The sequence below is a fragment of the Zeus faber genome (assembly GCF_960531495.2).
Source record: "Zeus faber genome assembly, chromosome: 4".
NCBI lineage: Eukaryota > Metazoa > Chordata > Actinopteri > Zeiformes > Zeidae > Zeus > Zeus faber.
In genome coordinates this window covers 7,655,004-7,672,474 of record NC_137191.1, presented here as the reverse complement: position 1 = coordinate 7,672,474, position 17,471 = coordinate 7,655,004, and the positions used below count along the sequence as shown (strand labels likewise).

General features: G+C 45.4%; 1 protein-coding gene across 2 annotated transcripts in view; it reads right to left on the bottom strand.

The window, feature by feature from the left end:
* LOC307229842 (endonuclease V-like) overlaps positions 1–17,471 on the bottom strand; it is a 52,858-nt gene that overhangs the window by 12,100 nt on the left and 23,287 nt on the right. Inside the window, exon 8 of one of the 2 annotated variants that reach the window (XM_079999936.1) lies at positions 15,291–15,355. In XM_079999936.1, the coding sequence (XP_079856062.1) occupies positions 15,291–15,355 (65 nt within the window). Of the gene's footprint in view, positions 1–15,290; positions 15,360–17,471 lie in introns of both variants that reach the window. The other variant, XM_079999937.1, reaches the window with a different exon arrangement.

The window sequence follows — 17,471 nt, the reverse complement described above, 5'->3', positions numbered from 1 at the left end:
ATTCAACATTATTTCATTTACAAGACGTGCGCTCTGTTAGAAAATGCAATGATGTTCAATAATGACCCTTTCGATCATAGTTTCACTGTTATCTCCATAATTATCTCCTCAGATTGGGACCCCAGAGTCTTTTCAATTCGGGTGCGTGTCTTAATGCGCCCTTGTTACGAGAAAGGATGGCAATCATTGCCTCAGATAATGTTTTCCATTTACCTATGTACTGGTCTGTTAGGTGCGAAAGAGTTGAAGATAAATGTGCCGATATCCCGGTGTGTGTCGAGGAAAATATCTATTTTCCAAAATATTCTAAAAGTACTCTGTTTTTGTTAGAAAATAACTCTTTGATTCAGGGGTGTAAAGAATGAACGCGCGTTCGATACGGCTCCCAGGTCCCGTATCCTCTCTCTGTGAACATGGACTCAACAAAAGACAATTTCACGCAAAACCACATGGAACCCGAGAGAAGAAAGGACTTATTCTCCTTTGGTGTCCTGCGGCAAACACGGCGCTGCTCACGCCGCCGAAGTCTGAGCCGGCATGCAACACATTAGAGGTTATGAATGGCCTGGTAGAGGCGAGGCATTATGGTCGGCTACGGGGCCCCGAAGCTGTGGTTTACTTACGGTGAGTGATGGCGTGTGCAAGAGAGCGTGTGCGTGTCTGTGTGTGTGTGTGTGTGTGTGTGTGTGTGCGCGCGCGCGCGTGCGTATGTATGTGTGTGCGTGCGGGGAGCAGTTTCCCCACTCCACGGAGGAGATGTGAAAAATCATGAAGGCGTATAACAAAACAAATATACTCCTATGAGCACGTTTACAATCTCTCTCACACCTATTTACGGACACACACACACACACACACGTGCGCACACACACACACTGTATAACTCCTTGGGGAGCGCCGCAGCGTGACTGAACCTTGGAGGAACAGTGAGTGAATAAGCGCATGCTGGCACATGACTCAGAGGGAGCGCTGCGAAGCCGCTCCAGCTATTGACGGGGTGTCAAGGCTGAGATAAGAGGCTGATGCAGCAGATCAGCATATGATTATTTCAGGACCAGAGCCCGGGCTCCGCATTCCTTATTTCCTCCAGGGCTATCAAGAGTGTGCGTCGGCACAGGTTCAGAGTGCATATGTCTGTGTGTGCGTGTGTGTGTGTGTGTGTGTGTGTGTGTGTGTGTGTGTGTGTGTGTGTGAGAGAGAGAAGGAGAACGAGAGAGGCTGGGATGGAGAGTGTACAGTCCACGCGCACTGCATTCCATATTAAAACAGATCTAGTGTGTAGTGTGAGTCTGATGAATCGTCTGATAGATAGACAGACAGACAGACAGACAGACAGACAGACAGACAGACAGACAGACAGACAGACAGACAGACAGACAGACAGACAGACAGACAGACAGACAGACAGACAGACAGACAGACAGACAGACAGACAGACAGACAGACAGACAGACAGACAGACAGACAGACAGACAGACAGACAGACAGACAGACAGACAGACAGACAGACAGACAGACAGACAGACAGACAGACAGACCGACCGATAGATAGATAGATAGATAGATGGATAGACAGACAGACAGACAGACAGACAGAGAGATAGATAGATAGATAGATAGATAGATAGATAGATAGATAGATAGATAGATAGATAGATAGATAGATAGATAGATAGATAGATAGATAGATAGATGGATAGACAGACAGACAGACAGACAGACAGATAGATAGATAGATAGAGAGAGAGACAGACAGACAGACAGACAGACAGACAAACAGATGTGGAGAGCGCTGCCTGGGCAGTTCATTGTAATTGGGGTCGATAAAGCGCCCTGGGCAGATGAGTAGCCGGGCCTGTCTCTGGGATCATCAATATTCATCAATGTCACTCAACCTGTTGGATCAACTGAGCGCCCACATCCATGTGGGTACAAATACGCACAACCTTTCATATACACGGATTTGTACATTGCTCCAATTCTTTAGGGGGGAAAGAAAACAGAGCGACTAATGAAACAACCATGAAAAGAAAAACATCATGGTTTAGGTTTTCGTATTCAGATGCACCAATGAAACAACAAAAAATGCAACAGCGCTTCCACACAACAGTCGATGAAAGAATCACGTCACCAATGCTGTTTCTTGCAATTTCTCACATTTTTATCTCTGCGTATATTGATAACTGTCGTTCGTGTAGGACATAGATCAAGCCTACTCCAGCCCCTGCACGTAAAGGCACAATCGGCGATATTGGACAATTAGTGACAAACTTCGCCCCCTAGAGGAAGCCATATAAACGACACCAGCATTGCCAAAAAATGCCGGTCATTGATGCCTGAGCGTCCTCAAATGAAACCACTTTGGCGACGTAAGCGGCGCAGTTCGGGGAGGGCGGAGCTTCCGAGTGGAGATTGACGGATCCCAGGCGGCCTCTCCTCCTAAACAGAGAGTCCGGGCGGGGCCGCCTGTTTGTTCCGAGAGCTCGGGATCTCAGCCGCATCACGGTCCAGTTTGCGCCACGAGCGGATAAAATACTTAAGTCGCTTGTATAACAAACCCCTTAAAGCGGCCCTCTCCAAACCCCACGGTGCCTGAGCTCTTTGCTGAGCGAGGTTTCGCCCCAAATCCCGACGTCCCAGTGCTCCGGGCCCTGGCAGCGAGTGTACAGTAAGTAAGTTATGGAGGATTTTATGTAACAGCAGCTGCTCAGTGGAATCGGAGCCAGTGGCCTCCCTGCGCTCATAGCAGAGAGGAGGAGAAAGAAAGAAAGAAAAAAAAAAAAAAAAAAAAAGCTAATAACTAGTCCTGTTTGCATCCTCTTCTCCGCCTCGTCCAAGGCTGACACATCCTTATTATAATAGATCTGCCCTCATTGATTTGTCTTTAGTGTCTCGAGGAATAAAAGCCGTATTGATTTTCTGGTTAACGGAACCCACTGCACTGTGCGCGCCGGGACGTCTGGACGCCGTACGCGTGTGAGAACGACCGTAGAGGTACTTGTGTAGGTACATAGGTGAATGTGTCGGCGTGTTTTCATTTTGCTTTCACCTTTATTTATGTAGGAAAAGTGCCCTAGAGATTAAGGACCTCGTTTTGAAGGGAGGCGTGGCCAAGACGGGCAACAGAACAAAATAAGAAGGACGGTTTTGTACAATGTATGGCCGGGCGATGTTGACAAAATCTCTTATCACGATATTTTACACAAATACCACAATAAGTATGTAGATAATCTGATGATACTTTGGGGATGGCTATTGCTGCCATCACAGGATATTTACCTACTGGAAATATTTGAGTATTGACGATCTTTGATATTCAGGAATATAATATATTATAATGTAATGTAATTTATTATGTATTATATTACGCTAACTAAAATCACAGACGATATTTCCCCTCATCTCGCAATATCCACATTTTAGCCGCATATGGCCCAGCCCTACGATGACATTCTAATGACATATCCTCAGATTCTTTCATTATTGATTTAGAAACATTTACTGAAATAAATTTGCATGGCCTTCTCCCAAAAGATGATATAAATTACCTTATTTTGCGGGGGTGTGGGGCAGAAAGCAAGAAAACATAAAGTGAACGCAGACAGTGTTGTCAAGTATTTTTTTTGCAAGATGTTCACTGTGTGTGTGTGTGTGTGTGTGTGTGTGTGTGTGTGTGTGTGTGTGTGTGTGTGTGTGTGTGTGTGTGTGTGTGTGTGTGCATGTGTGCGTGTGTGCGTGCGGCGTCAGTGCTTCTCCCGGAGAGAAAAAAACAAAGTTGTTTCTCCGGCTCTGGGGCGTCTCACCCGTCACGGTAAGTTCAGCGGGGACGCCGCGTGGGCCCGGTCAGCTATCAATCAAACGCCGGCGAGCAGAACCAGGAGCTGCTGACGGCGGGGGCCGAGGGGGCCAAGATGACGGTCGTGTTTGTTTTGGCTCTTCTCTCACAGTGTGACAGAAATACTAAACGAGGGATGTACCTGGAAGCGGTGATTTCAACTCTATATAGTTTTATTCTTTATACGTGCTCACTATGTCTTCTTGCTTTCACCAATCACACTCTGGTGAAGGATTCTACATTGTGCACTTTACAGCCATGTCGCTGGCAATTATTCAGAATATTCTTGTAGGACCATATTTGTGTTTTTGCACATTTAAACCTTTTTACTGTGAATCATACACAGATCATACCCTATTATTACTATTATTATTATTATTATTATTCGTTTATTTCTAATTGAACCTTGAAATTCTCTGCCATGTAGAAGTCAAGGATGTTTGAATTTAATTAAAATTGTATTTTCTCTTAGTTTATCTTTTGTTGGAAACATGTCGTTCAAATTGTATTATATTAAAAATCCAAAAATGTGAGCTCTCAGGAAAAGGGATGATGTCAAAATGTATTTACCAGTGCGCTGACTGGTAAATAGACTAAAACTCAATTTGACACAGCTGTAGTCCTTTAAGGATGAGTAGTTTTATTTCCCGTCTTGGGAAAATGAGAAAGGTCAGAGAGGGAACAGGACAAAAAAAAAGGGCGGCTTCACCTTCACCTGCGTTAAAAAAAAATTAAAGACGCGTGTTAAGCTCACGCCGGACGGAGGATGACGCTCCGCTCGCCAAACGGGGGATGGAAAGGTGAGTTCGGCGGAGGAAGAAGCGCCGAGAAAGATGCGGGCGATGGCCGTTCGTCCCAGGGGGGAGAGGAGAGCGGTGAACGACTGGACGACCGGCTCACACCTGCACGTTCACCTGCTCGTCAACACTCCTGTAAACTGGATTGGGTTTGTGTCCTCCGAGCCGAGCCGGACGCCAGACGACAGAAGGACAGACGAGGTACGTCCACGCGAGGGAAGGTCCACGCCTGAAAGAGGCAGGTTACCATCTTCCTGGTTAAACAATGTATGTGTTTATTTTTAAATATATAGATACCTCGATATAGATACTACAGCGCTTAACTATCACCTCACCACGCCAGTGCTGCTCAATAGGCCCCACTGCTTTACTTACTGCATACTGTAATGATATTGATTAAAAACAGGCCAAGAATAAACTAATAAAAGTAGATATACAACATTTCTAAATGCATTCAATAAAAAAAGGTAAATATTGATATTGAGAGCATGGTGGATCTCGATCGTTCCTCAGCGAATTACTTCATCGGAGTCTTGGATTTGACTGTGATGACAACAACGAGCTTGTTCAGATTTAGAGCTGGGACACAGCAAAAGACTTTCAAAAGACCCACATCCAACCAGCGGACCGCATCACACACGAAGACTTTTTCCTCCATCCCGGGACTGCACATACTGCAGGATTTAGTCAAGAGGTCGATCACAGGAGATCACACGTCTTTGGATGCCGGCTCACGCCGTTGGAGCCAGGATTTAAGACATGAGACGACATCGAACCAACCCCGTGTTCTCGACAGAGTCCCAGTTCACAAGAGTTTCTGACCGCCGCAAATCAAGCGACTGCCGGCGATGTGAGCGCGCTCTTCACGGCCCTTAAAGACTTTTAGGATCTCGACAAATTAAATTGCAGCGAAACCCCTTTGGTGCGCACGTGGCATCACTTTGAAATCCACTGATGCCGACTACAATGACTACAACTGGAGAGTTTCCAAGGTGGTTCCTTTTTAAATCGTCCTAGTTTGTCATTACTTATCATTGTGTGTTTTACGTATCCTTCTCATTATTCAACGCCCTTCATTTTTTTTTTAGGCTGTGTTATAACAGTGAATAATGTATTAGGGGTCAGGCTCAATAAACTGCAAATGTGTGTATCTAAACAGCATCGATTGGTGTGCTTGTTAGCTTGTTATCCTCTGAAACAATTACAGTAAAACCCCTCAAACCAATTGTATTCTGCACAGGGACGTGCGCTGCTCGGTGCCAGCGACGCTGGCTCTCATCCCTGCGTCTGTCAACAAACACCAAACCAAGAGTCGTTTGCCACCAATTGTGTTGTTCATCAGCCCAATTTATTGCCTCCCACCCCACTGAAAACCTCCACCCCTCGCTCTCTCCCCCTCCCACTTTCTGTCTCTCCGTGGTCCCATCGTTCTCCCGTTCCTGAGGGCTCAGCGATTGTTCTCGTTACGGTTGAGGCCTACGTGGCATCTTGTGTGTGTGCGTGCATGTTTGTGTGTGTGTGTGTGTGTGTGTGTGCGCGCGCGTGCACTTTTCAGCGCGCACGCTTAAGGGTGTGTGTTTGACGACAAGGCGGGCGGTTGTGAAAAATGAGGTGGGCGGCGGTAATTTATCAACACTTGAGGGGCCACTTGGCGGCGTTTGGGAAAAGGGGGAGACAACGCGGGGCGCGAGTATTTTTCTTTTCGCGTGAGGCCAGCCGTGATAAAACGCAGCTCTCCCTTCTCCTTTCAGACGGACAGGGGGATAAAACAGATGGATAAAGCAGAGAGACGGAGGGAGGGGAGGAGGAAGAGAGATGGAGATGGAGGGATGCTCTTCCCCGAGTTCTGCTGCCCTTCCGCTCCGCGTCGGCAATCGGCTTTTCTCCTTCAGCGCCTCCCTCTACATCACCCCTTTATTTTTAAGGTGTCCCTCTCTCCCCCTCTCTTGACCCTCTCTCCCCCTCTCTCTCTCTCTACACTGTTTGTATTTCTGTGGGTGTGGAAACAGATGACAGAATGCAAATAAAAAATAGCGGTTGAGGAGGGAGAGAAAATCTGCTCCACCGCAACGGCTTCCCGCCCGCAAACCGCCTCCGTCGTGCCAAGCTCTCCAGCATGCACACTCACTCACACTCACACACAAACACACACGCACGCACATGCACATAAACCCATTCACATATGTGCCAAACTCTATCCACAATTTCCATTTACAATTTCCGATTTATCTCCCCTGCTATCATCTCGTTTCCCAACGTCCCCAAGCTGTACACATATGATTTATGAACACACAGACACACACACAGTCAAAGTGAGGCAAAGTACCACACCATGTCAGCACACTTTGCCTCTCTCTCTCTCTCTCTCTCTCTCTCTCTCTCTCTCTCTCTCTCTCTCTCTCTCTCCTCTCTCTCTCTCTCTCTCTCTCTCCTCTCTCTCTCTCTCTCTCTCTCTCTCTCTCTCTCTCTCTCTCTCTCTCTCTCTCTCTCTCTCTCTCTCTCTCTCTCTCCAAAACACACGAGGGCGGAATATTGTCGAGGCATTAAATTAAAAACAAAGTTCATTGAAAGCTTTTCCTTGCTAATTAAAAAAAGGAAAAAAGAAATCGAAAATGATCTCATCAATTAAAATGCAGCGTACATTTGCCCCCTCTTTCCCACCGGGCGGGGGCAGGGGAGGGAGAAGGGTGCGATAGAGGAGAGGGTAGGAGCAGCAGCAGAGCAGAATGTTTCTAAATCATCAATGGATGCCTAGGTAATGTATTTATTTCACAAACAAACAAATGTACCCCTTAAATGTTTCAAATCACTCAAACATTTAAATAAAACTTGGCTTTCCTTGTTTTCATAAACCGCCACCCCTTGAGAGCAGTAGGTTAACAAGCAACAACAAAAAACAATGCACAGGAAATGACACAAGGCCCACGAGGATTCCATATGGAACAAGGTGCATAGAGGTGCAGATCCGAGGCTCGGACAAATAGAACATGCAGGTGTGGGTTGATGACGAAATGAGAGAAAGCAGGCGGAGGGAGAGAGAGGGGGAGAGAGGGAGAGAGACATCAGAGAGAAAGAGAAGCTGCCTGAGGGTATTCTTTTGTTATGATCAACATCCTCAATCTTTTCTTCTGGTTAGATTTCCAGCGCCTCTCAGCATCTCAGACTTTTTTTTTTCCCTTTTCTTACCATAGTACGTGTTCCTGCATACACACACGGTATGACTCAAATATCTTTCATGGAGTTTACAGAAAGAAAGAATCAACACAGTGATGGAGGAAAGGCAGAACGACAGAGCGGCAACAAAATTAATCTCGGCGAGTAAACGTAAGTTTCATCTCGGTTCACTGTATTTTAGGATGGTGTTATGAGACAGATATCGAATTCACAATCGAATTCACAATATTCCCCTTTAACAAAATTTTCAGAAAAACTCTCATGTTGATTGCAATGTAATAAGTTAAATTGCAATCAACACGAGTGTTTTTTTCGAGATTCGTGTTCCTTTGTGGTTTTTTTTTATCTCTCAACGTATTTTGAAAAGCAAGTCTCATTTATAAATAGTAGTCAAATGTTAAGCCATCAAGTAAAATATTCCCGTTCGATAACATGGGGAAACGCAGTTCACTTACCGAGGCGGTGAAGAGCACTGAACAACGCCGATCGATAGTTTACTTTAAAGTGAACACCCAGGTGAAGATCATTCCTCCATATTCCATGTGATGTGAAGTCACAATGTGAAACTATTTTGATAGAGTTCAACCTTCAATCTTCAATCTTACATGTTTTATACACACACTTGGATACATTGTTGTGTAGGTGGCGTAACACGCAAAGAAGAAAAGCTGACATCACTTCCGTAAACAAGACGTGGAGCCTTCCATTTCACTTGTCTGTGAAAACTTTCATCTCCGTGTTGTTATGGAATACGAGAAGCGGGTGGCGGAAGCTCTAAATCATATTGTGAACCTTAATCTGACCAGTGCGATAGATCCAAGTCAGTGTAAGCAGCACGTACTGGACTTCATTTTCCGCAATGATAGTCAGTTCATCGACAGCAATGCCGAGAACGACAGCGCTGCTGAATCTGATATCAGTGTTATCCTGGACTTGGAGAACATTTCAAACAACTGATTTCAACCTGAATGTGATGATGAAACTGAATATTTTCAAGAACCACTCGAGGAGACCTACAACATGCCCGTTGTTGTTGTTACAACGGAAGAAGTTGATGACGTGACGTGACATGACATTGAGGTTCGTGATGCAGATAATGAACAAGTAGCAATGGATAATATTCTCAAGTTTACCTGCAAATGCAGCCAGGGGCGAGAAGAAAATGAAAAGAGGACCCGAAAAAGGCTTTCAGAGTGTAACTGGGGGTTAGGGGTTAGCCACATAATAACTCCAGGAATTTTGAAGATATTTGGCATATGCACATTTATATATTCAATGACACACCAGGATTAATATACAAAGACTAATATTACTGACAGACTGTACATTTTGTTGTGTTGTCTGCACTTTTAAACTCCTAAATAATTCCACTTTTATAAAACATGTATATTCTTACTGTTAAGGAAAGGTTTTTTTTTTAAAACAAAGATGTTGTGTGTCGATGACGCTGTTCAACAATCCCTCAAAACACAAGAACAATGCAAAGATTGCCCCATTAAGCAGGGTGTCCACTCCCCATTTAGCAGGGTGTCAAGTAGCCGTGTGGCTCTATTGGTCCTCCATCTATTTTCAGTTTGAGAGCTGGCTGAATGAAGCCAAGTGTTGGAAAAACTTTGAGGGTGATTATCTTAGAAACACAGTTTGCCGCACCCTCGTCATTAACAAGCCATAGCTTTAAAAAATATTTGCTTGATTCGCACAAGTGGCACCTTGTCTTGAAGCTCTGATTCTCCACTTTCAAATGACGTGAAAAAAAAGTCAAACGGCACCAAAAGTACCTAAAATCTGCAGTGGGTCACATATTTTCCTATGCCACTCCCTGCTGCAATACATTGACTAAATAGTGTCCAGTGTTGACAAATAACAAATTTTAACTATATAATCTATCCTTCTATATCTATATACATGTTTTATCATCATCATATCATCATTGCACAGACACTTTTGTCCAGAGCGACTTACAATTATTCATACACTGATGGACGCAGCCATCAGGAGCGATCAGGGGAAGCGTCTTGCTCAAGGACACTTTGGCCTAACATATTTGCAAGTGCCTTTCAGTAAATAATCAGCCAACTTCAATTTCATATTGACCTTTTTATAATTTTTTATGGCTTTTAACTTCTTTGTATTTTTTATCCTTCTTATCCTACTTCTTTTTATATAAAGAAGTAGGATATGTACGGCACTTTGAATTGCCCTTGTATGTACTGTACAAATTCACTTGCCCTTTCTGTGTCGGTGTGTGCATTTGTGTGTTTGTGTATGTGTGTGTGTGTGTGTGTGTGTGTGTGTGTGTGTGTGTGTGTGTGTGTGTGTGTGTGTGTGTGTGTGTGTGTGTGTGTGTGTGTGTGTGCGTGTGTCTGTGTGTGATATATTTACTTGGTTATTTACTTGGTCTAGCATGTTGGTGTGTACATCTCAAAGTAGAATCGAGAGGAAAGAGAATAAAAACAAGAAAGAAAAAACATTCAGTAAAAGGTGCGTCTTTGCACGTGTGTGAGCGCGCGCGCGCGTGTGTGTGTGTGTGTGTCCTGAGTAACCTAACCATCTTTTATTTAACGCCTCTTAGAGAAAGAGTTAGTGCCAGAACTCTTTGCCCCTCTGTGTGGCTCAGTCTGGGCTCAGTGCCTGAAAGAGACAGCCAGAGGCTACTGTCCTTCTGGACACAATGGTGGTTCACACACACACACACACACGCACACACACACACACACACACACACACACACACACACACACATCTAGATATTTGGTAAGGTTTGCTAAGGTACTTAGCACGGCGGTGAAATGTCAGGAGGGGGTCCACAGCCACGCAGGTCGGGCTCGTGCAGCTTTTCCACAGAAACAATGGTCGCGTGGAGACGAGCGCCATGAAACATTTAGCAGCTCTCCAGTCCAGTCCTCTCGTTAATACAGGACAACAACAATCTGTGTCCTTGTACCGTGATGACTTTTTAATGAGACAAGCTGCTCCCTGCAGAGTCCTGTCAGGGCCAACCACCTCCACTTCACCATCCCTGACATTTTGGGAAGCGTTTTGGGAGTGGGGGGGGGGGGGTGGGGGGGGGGTGAATCGCAGTGGAGATGACGGAGCCTTTTTGGGCCGTGTAAAGCAAGTCGTCCCTCAGACGGGCAGCGCTTCCACCGGTCGCTCGTGGCGAACCCAAACCCAACCGAGGAGGCTTCAAACCCTTTGGCTGTTTGTGTTTTATTTGTGTTGAAAGGCGCGGAAGAGAGAATTGATTGTAATCGGGTGTCGTTCTTCAAATAAACTCACGGTTCAAAAGGAACGGCAAAAACTCTCTCTCTCTCTCTCTCTCCCTCTCTCGTTGGAAGGATCTTTTTTTTTTTTGAGCTGACGCACAAAACACTCGGAACTGGGCAAAAGTAAATATAAATTCAGAAATGTCGACTTGAAATGACAGCTTTGGGAAACAAATAGTATCTGTTTTCCCACTGCAGGTTTCTGCGCCCCACTCGTAAGACGTGAGCTGGATTAAATATTTAACAGTCCCAAATGTGCCTAACCTATGAAAAGATGTTGCTTAACAGCCGTAGATAAAGCTGAGCAGGAGACCTTGGCATGTGGGTTGTCCCTCCAGCCGTCAGCCATCCTGCGGTTTGTTTAGCTGCAATACCCGCATATCCCACTCGGATAACCTCATGTGTCTGCGTCCATCTTTTTCCTTTCCTCGCATCAATCATGAATCTCTTTATAAGCCATTCTCTTTTGACTCTCGGTGGATCTTTTCAATGACTGCCTCATAACAGCTGCGGCCGCAGGAGCAGAGGCTGCTGCTATAGCACTTCTTCCTTGTGATATGGGATATGTAACCTGTATCACTTCCCGTGTGCAAGGGTTATTTACCATCAGTCTATTAGCCCCAGGGTTCACAAACTTTTCCCGGACTAACGGCTAAGCTCTGCCTCAGGATCCCACTTACATAGTGCTCAGGAAATCATTGAGCGGGAAGCGGGTGCGACATGAGATTCACTCCAGTGTTTAAGGGTTTTTGGGGCTCAGGGCTTTCCCATCGACGACTAGATGGAGAGTCGTCGTGTGGAAAAAGCAGGAGCGAACACAAACGGAATGTGCAAAGAATTAACAACCTCGGATAAAAGCTGTAACCTAACCGTCTCGTATGTAGAAAATACAGGCACATCAATCAACTACTAAAAGTGCAGACACCATTTCCTCAGAGTCCTCAGTTTCTCTCTTTAACACACTCATTGATTTATTTTTCCCCGTTCCCCCACCCTGCTTTCCCACTATTTGTTATTTTCTCCCTCCTTCGCCTCTCGGATCTCTTCATCCCCGTTCCCGTTGCTTTGTCTTTCATGTTTTCTTCAGAAATCCTATTTCTGCCCTGCCACAAGGGGTACACCGCTCAGCGCAGTCAGCTGTCTAGTCTCACGCTCTCCCCGTCTCCCGCTAGACCAGTAGCGAATTGCATATCCAAAAAAAAATAAATAAAGGAGGAGAAAAAAAAAAAAAAAAAAAAAGCCTAATTAATGAGACAAGGAAAAAGCCGTCTGATGCAAAAGGTTGCACTCCCGAGTTTCTAGGCCCCCCAACTCGGACAGCGGACCTGCGTTCAAACGGCCACACCAGGAGGGCGGCCTTCCGTTAAAACTCCAATTTGGGTTTGTGAAACTCTTGACAGATCTTCGCCCGCTGGTGGTGGATGTAAACAGGAAACATCGTCTGTTAGCAAACCGTAAAGATGAGGGAGGCGCGACAAAAAGTAACAGAGATGAAATGGGAGACCAATCAAACCCGCCATAGTTCTCGTTCTCACATTTTTTAGAACCGCTGACACGCCTACATTTAGGCATAGCAGTTAAACTAGGACCTAAAATATGATTGAATCTATTGCAAGAATAAAGAAAAAATACAGATTACCTGAGAGATTAAGGTGGTAATTCTGACATAGTAATTATAACTAGGGCAACCCGAAATTCTACACCAATATCTATCATTTCCCCCCACACTTTAAATACTCACAATAGGCTCACAAAGCCAAGATGGCCTTAGTTATACTGACCACGCCCACAATGACATGATATTATTCATTAGGTTGACATTGTATTCATTCACTAATTGACAAATTGACATAATTGACAAATGAACAGAAGTGCCGCTCCCTGTTCACTTCTGCTTATATTCATACATATATTTTATTTCATCAATTTCATCTCTTCTTTTGACTTGACACTGGTTTGTCAACATTTGAATCCCACCCCCCCAGGGGTTAATAAAGTGTTACCTTAGGCTGCTGGAATTTCACAAAAACAAACAAACACGTGCACGACACAATGTGGCAAATGAAAATGAAACTGAAAAATGACCTTTTTAACGGCCACGGGGTTGCGAAAAGTGCAGCATTGACAGGGACAGCTCAGAGGACTCTTGGCCGGTCGGCGAGGCTTTGGTAATTCTGATAGCAGCAGCGTTTAAAAGTTAAGTCAGAAAACATCTCCTCGCGGGCGGCGAACATATCGGCTACATCAAATGCTCGGAATACCTTTTTTCTCGTGACGCACACACACCCTCGCTTCGACTCCCCGACGCACACACACACACGCACGCGCAGACGCGCACACGCTTACACGCACGCACACACACACACACACACACACACACACACACACACACACACACACACACACACACACACACACACACACACACACACACACACACACACACACACACACACACACACACAAACACACACACACACACACACACACACCTCTGCTGAGCAGGAGCGAGGGTAGAGCAGGGCTAAGGCCTTCCTACTCAGCACAAAGTCCGGCTCCCAGCCTCCTTCTCTTTGTAGCGAGGCTGATCAAAGAGCCCAGAGAGCTCTGAGGATTCCACACGTCAGAGAGCTTCTAACGGCCAGGCGCACAGACATACTGTTCTTTTTCCATTCTGTTTCCCAACGGAGATGGGGGGCGTAAGGGTGAACAAGCTATTGTATATGTGTGAGCATGCGCGCGTGTGTGTGTGTGCGTGTGTACGCAACCTGTACAGGAGAATGAATCCAGGTTTGTGTGGAAAAACACGCAAGAGTCAATACTGTGGCTCGGAAGCCTTGAGACGCAGAGAGAAATGTGAAAAAAGCGCCCGTGCCTGCAGGTATGCAGGCGCGTTTTTCTTTTGTGAGCGCGGACACACATTATTGTCGGTATGCGAGTGCTTGCCCGTGCGTGCTGGCGCGGGCTCGCGCGCGCAGGGCGGTGTTGCGGTCCGCAGCTTTGATGACTAACGAGGAAGGCGGGGCACGGGGTTGGGAAGCACAGGCTTTAGGCTCGGGAGGAGATCAGCGGGATCAAAGGCTTCGCGGCGTTCTCCACCGTAGCTTCCCCCTCTGTCGGTTCTTAACCCCGGCTGGCCCCGGGTCAGCTCTCCCCCTCTCACATCACAGCCTCTTGCAAGCTCCAGCAGCCACTGGCTGAACCTCAGAGCACTTTGAGTGTCACACCATGGGAGGGCAGAGGGCTTGAATGACCCCGCCCGCCCAGTCTATACTGTGCGGCCCGCAGAGCAACTAGCGTTAAGTTTCCCGAAATGCGACAAATTCTTAATATCGAATTAACCTATTTGATCAATATGATCTTGATCTTCTGTTGGAGCGGGGGGGGGGGGGGGTCTATGGGCCAAACCGCGGCCCTCGGGCCATAGGCTGGCCATCATGTCATCATGTCAAACCTGCTGAAGGTTGTGTGATAACCCCTCGGTTTTACCTTCCCTCCATATTCTGTGGCATCAGTAACCTCCGAGAGATAGTTTGTATTATGCTGCTCATGAGTGTTGAGCTGCATTATTTTAAAACACTAGATGCAAAGCTCTTGAGAATCCTGGGGGATCAGTGGGAAATGCACCACGCGCTCACAACGCCACGAGTCACACTCCTACTATTGTCGCCGTTTCTGAATCCATCTGCCTTTCCCTCCCACCTTCCCACCACCCGTAGCCATTGCTCGGTGCTCATACAGCGGAAATAGCAATAAAAAAATATAATATTCTGTCCGAATCTTGAGAGCATGCTGACTCTATCATTCAGATTCCAGTCCATGGGCCTCTTCTCGGATATCTTCTCTTGATTTAATGTCAGCAAACCGGACAGGAATAATTGGTTTGCTTTGGTGTTGACTGTGGCTTTAACTTCGGGTTTTTGGGGCGAAATGCGGATGTCTTTTAATACGTTTTAATCCCTCTGTAAGACACTCCAAACCCCTCCCCTGGCACCGTGTTCAGAAATAACATAAACCCTGCAGGTGTGTGTTTGCGTACAAGGTCACATGTGTGTGTGTGTGTGTGTGTGTGTGTGTGTGTGTGTGTGTGTGTACAGTTGGCGCACACGCAGGCAGGCAGGCAGGCAGGCACGCACGCATGCACACACACACACACACACACACACACACACACACACACACACACACACACACACACACACACACACGAACACCCACCTCATTCGTAGCTGTCGCGTCTGGCAATGGGAAGTGGATGCGAAGGTATTCTCTGGAACGGATGTCTGCCTGTGCAGTGGAGAGAGGGAGGTGATGCCATGAGTGAGAAACAAAATCCAGAGATAGAGAGAGAGAGATAGAGAGAGAGAGAGAGAGAGAGAGAGAAGGTGAGAGAAACAAACATTGGATTTAGCGAGTTGTCACCAGCTATCCTCACTCGGCCCAAATGACGAGTGAGCGGGAGCGGCTCCGCAGACTGAGCGTGCTCCTCTGATGTTTAAACCGGACTCTGAACCGGTTGTTTTTGTGCCATGTGCAGGCAGGCGAGCCGAGCGACCACAGCTCGGCTAAACCACCGTGTCAGGCTCGTGATGAGCCGGCGTTAACTTCACACTTGCCGTTATTAGCTGACACTTTGACCGGCAAGTTTATAATTTATTAATTAATTGTTTTGGGGTTTTTTTTTTTTACAATAAATTTTACCAGGCAAAAAAAATGGTAATTACCCGAGCCAGACATCAAGGAAGTGACATGGTGCCGTAAAGCTTCACACACTTTTCCCGCGGTTTCGTACCCAAACACAGAAGTTACATAGTGCAAGAACAGGTGTTTGGGGGGAGTGGGTGGGAATGAAAGAGGTGCCATTCTCCATATTACAAGTCAGTGTACCATCAAAATGACTTTGAAGCTGTTATTTGAAGGTAAATAAGGTAGATCGTGTTGCTTTAACCTGTAATGCACCTGCCCAGTAATACAACGTGCTGCTTTAATTTCAATATTGATGCAATATTAAGCAAAGACTCCTCGTAACCAGGGGCCGATTCCTTGTACTTTGTGCTTGGCAATCAAGTGTTTTAGATTTTGACTTCGGTAGTTGGGAGGCAATAAAAAAACAACAAAAAAAAAACCGTAAAACAAACTAAATTTAACTAAAGAAGCGCAACCCGAAAACAGAAAAAGAAAACAAGAACTAATCAACATTTTGGAGAGTTGAGGGCCCGTGTTGCAAAAACTGAGTTCCAAAAACAGAACAGAACAGAACAGCAGGTGTGAGAACACTCATTTACATATCGCCCCAAACATCCCTCAGCTCATATGGCGACACACTTAACACTTTCAAACACAGACACACAGATACACACACACACACACACACACACACACACACACACACACACACACACACACATACACACACACACACACAAGTAAGCATATGAGCATAGGTGACACGTGGCTACCCAGTCATTTGGTTATTTCAGTGAATGGTTGTCTGGCAGCGAGAGAGGCTTTATCCCCAAACCATGGCTGCGTATGTATGCATATTCATATTCAACGACAATTTGCATTCCACATATGTCTCTGTTGCTGCTTGTACTGGATTAGCATCAGGATCAGCATCAGAGCTCTCAGTGCTGCCTCAAATCAGTCATTTCCTACAGAGAGAGAGAGAGAGAGAGTGTCGGGCACCATCCCCGGCAGCGGCTCCACCCCTGGCAGGGCACACAAGGTGAAGTGGACACGGAGCTGAGACGCCCCAACATCTAATAGTTTTAGTTTTAGTCTGCAAGTTCGACCCAGTCGACTTCAGAACAGAACGCGCTGTTGATAAGCAGCAGGACTAAACCTGTGAGTAAAACATGTAATCTCTTTTTTAAGGAATCGTATGATTATGTTGAATGAAATGTTGGCTATAGTATAGCGAATAGTCAGGTTCAATGAGTTTTAATGACAATAAATGGAATATACTTCAGACAACAGCAGCGCTCAGCGGATATCATATACTGTATTTAGCCACTGTTTTATCAGTCTCAGAACAGGTCACTTGATTTGTACAGCTTTTTGTTGAATGTGTCCATACTTCTATCATACAGGTATCTGGGTCCCAAATAAACAATCAATGGCTTGCGTAGGCTATCAATAATCCCATGCCAAATCTCTTCATATACAGTATATATATTTTTTACATATTTTTATTCATTTACTTATAATGTAACGTAATTAATTCACATTTTTTACAATTTTTGGGGGAATAAATATAGCATGTGCATCATGCAAAAAAATATATTATTATAATTTAAATGATTATATTTAATTATTTCAATGAAATACATACATTATTCATTGTATTTAATAATTTATAAAATTACATGAACAAAATCAAATTTATAAAAATAAATA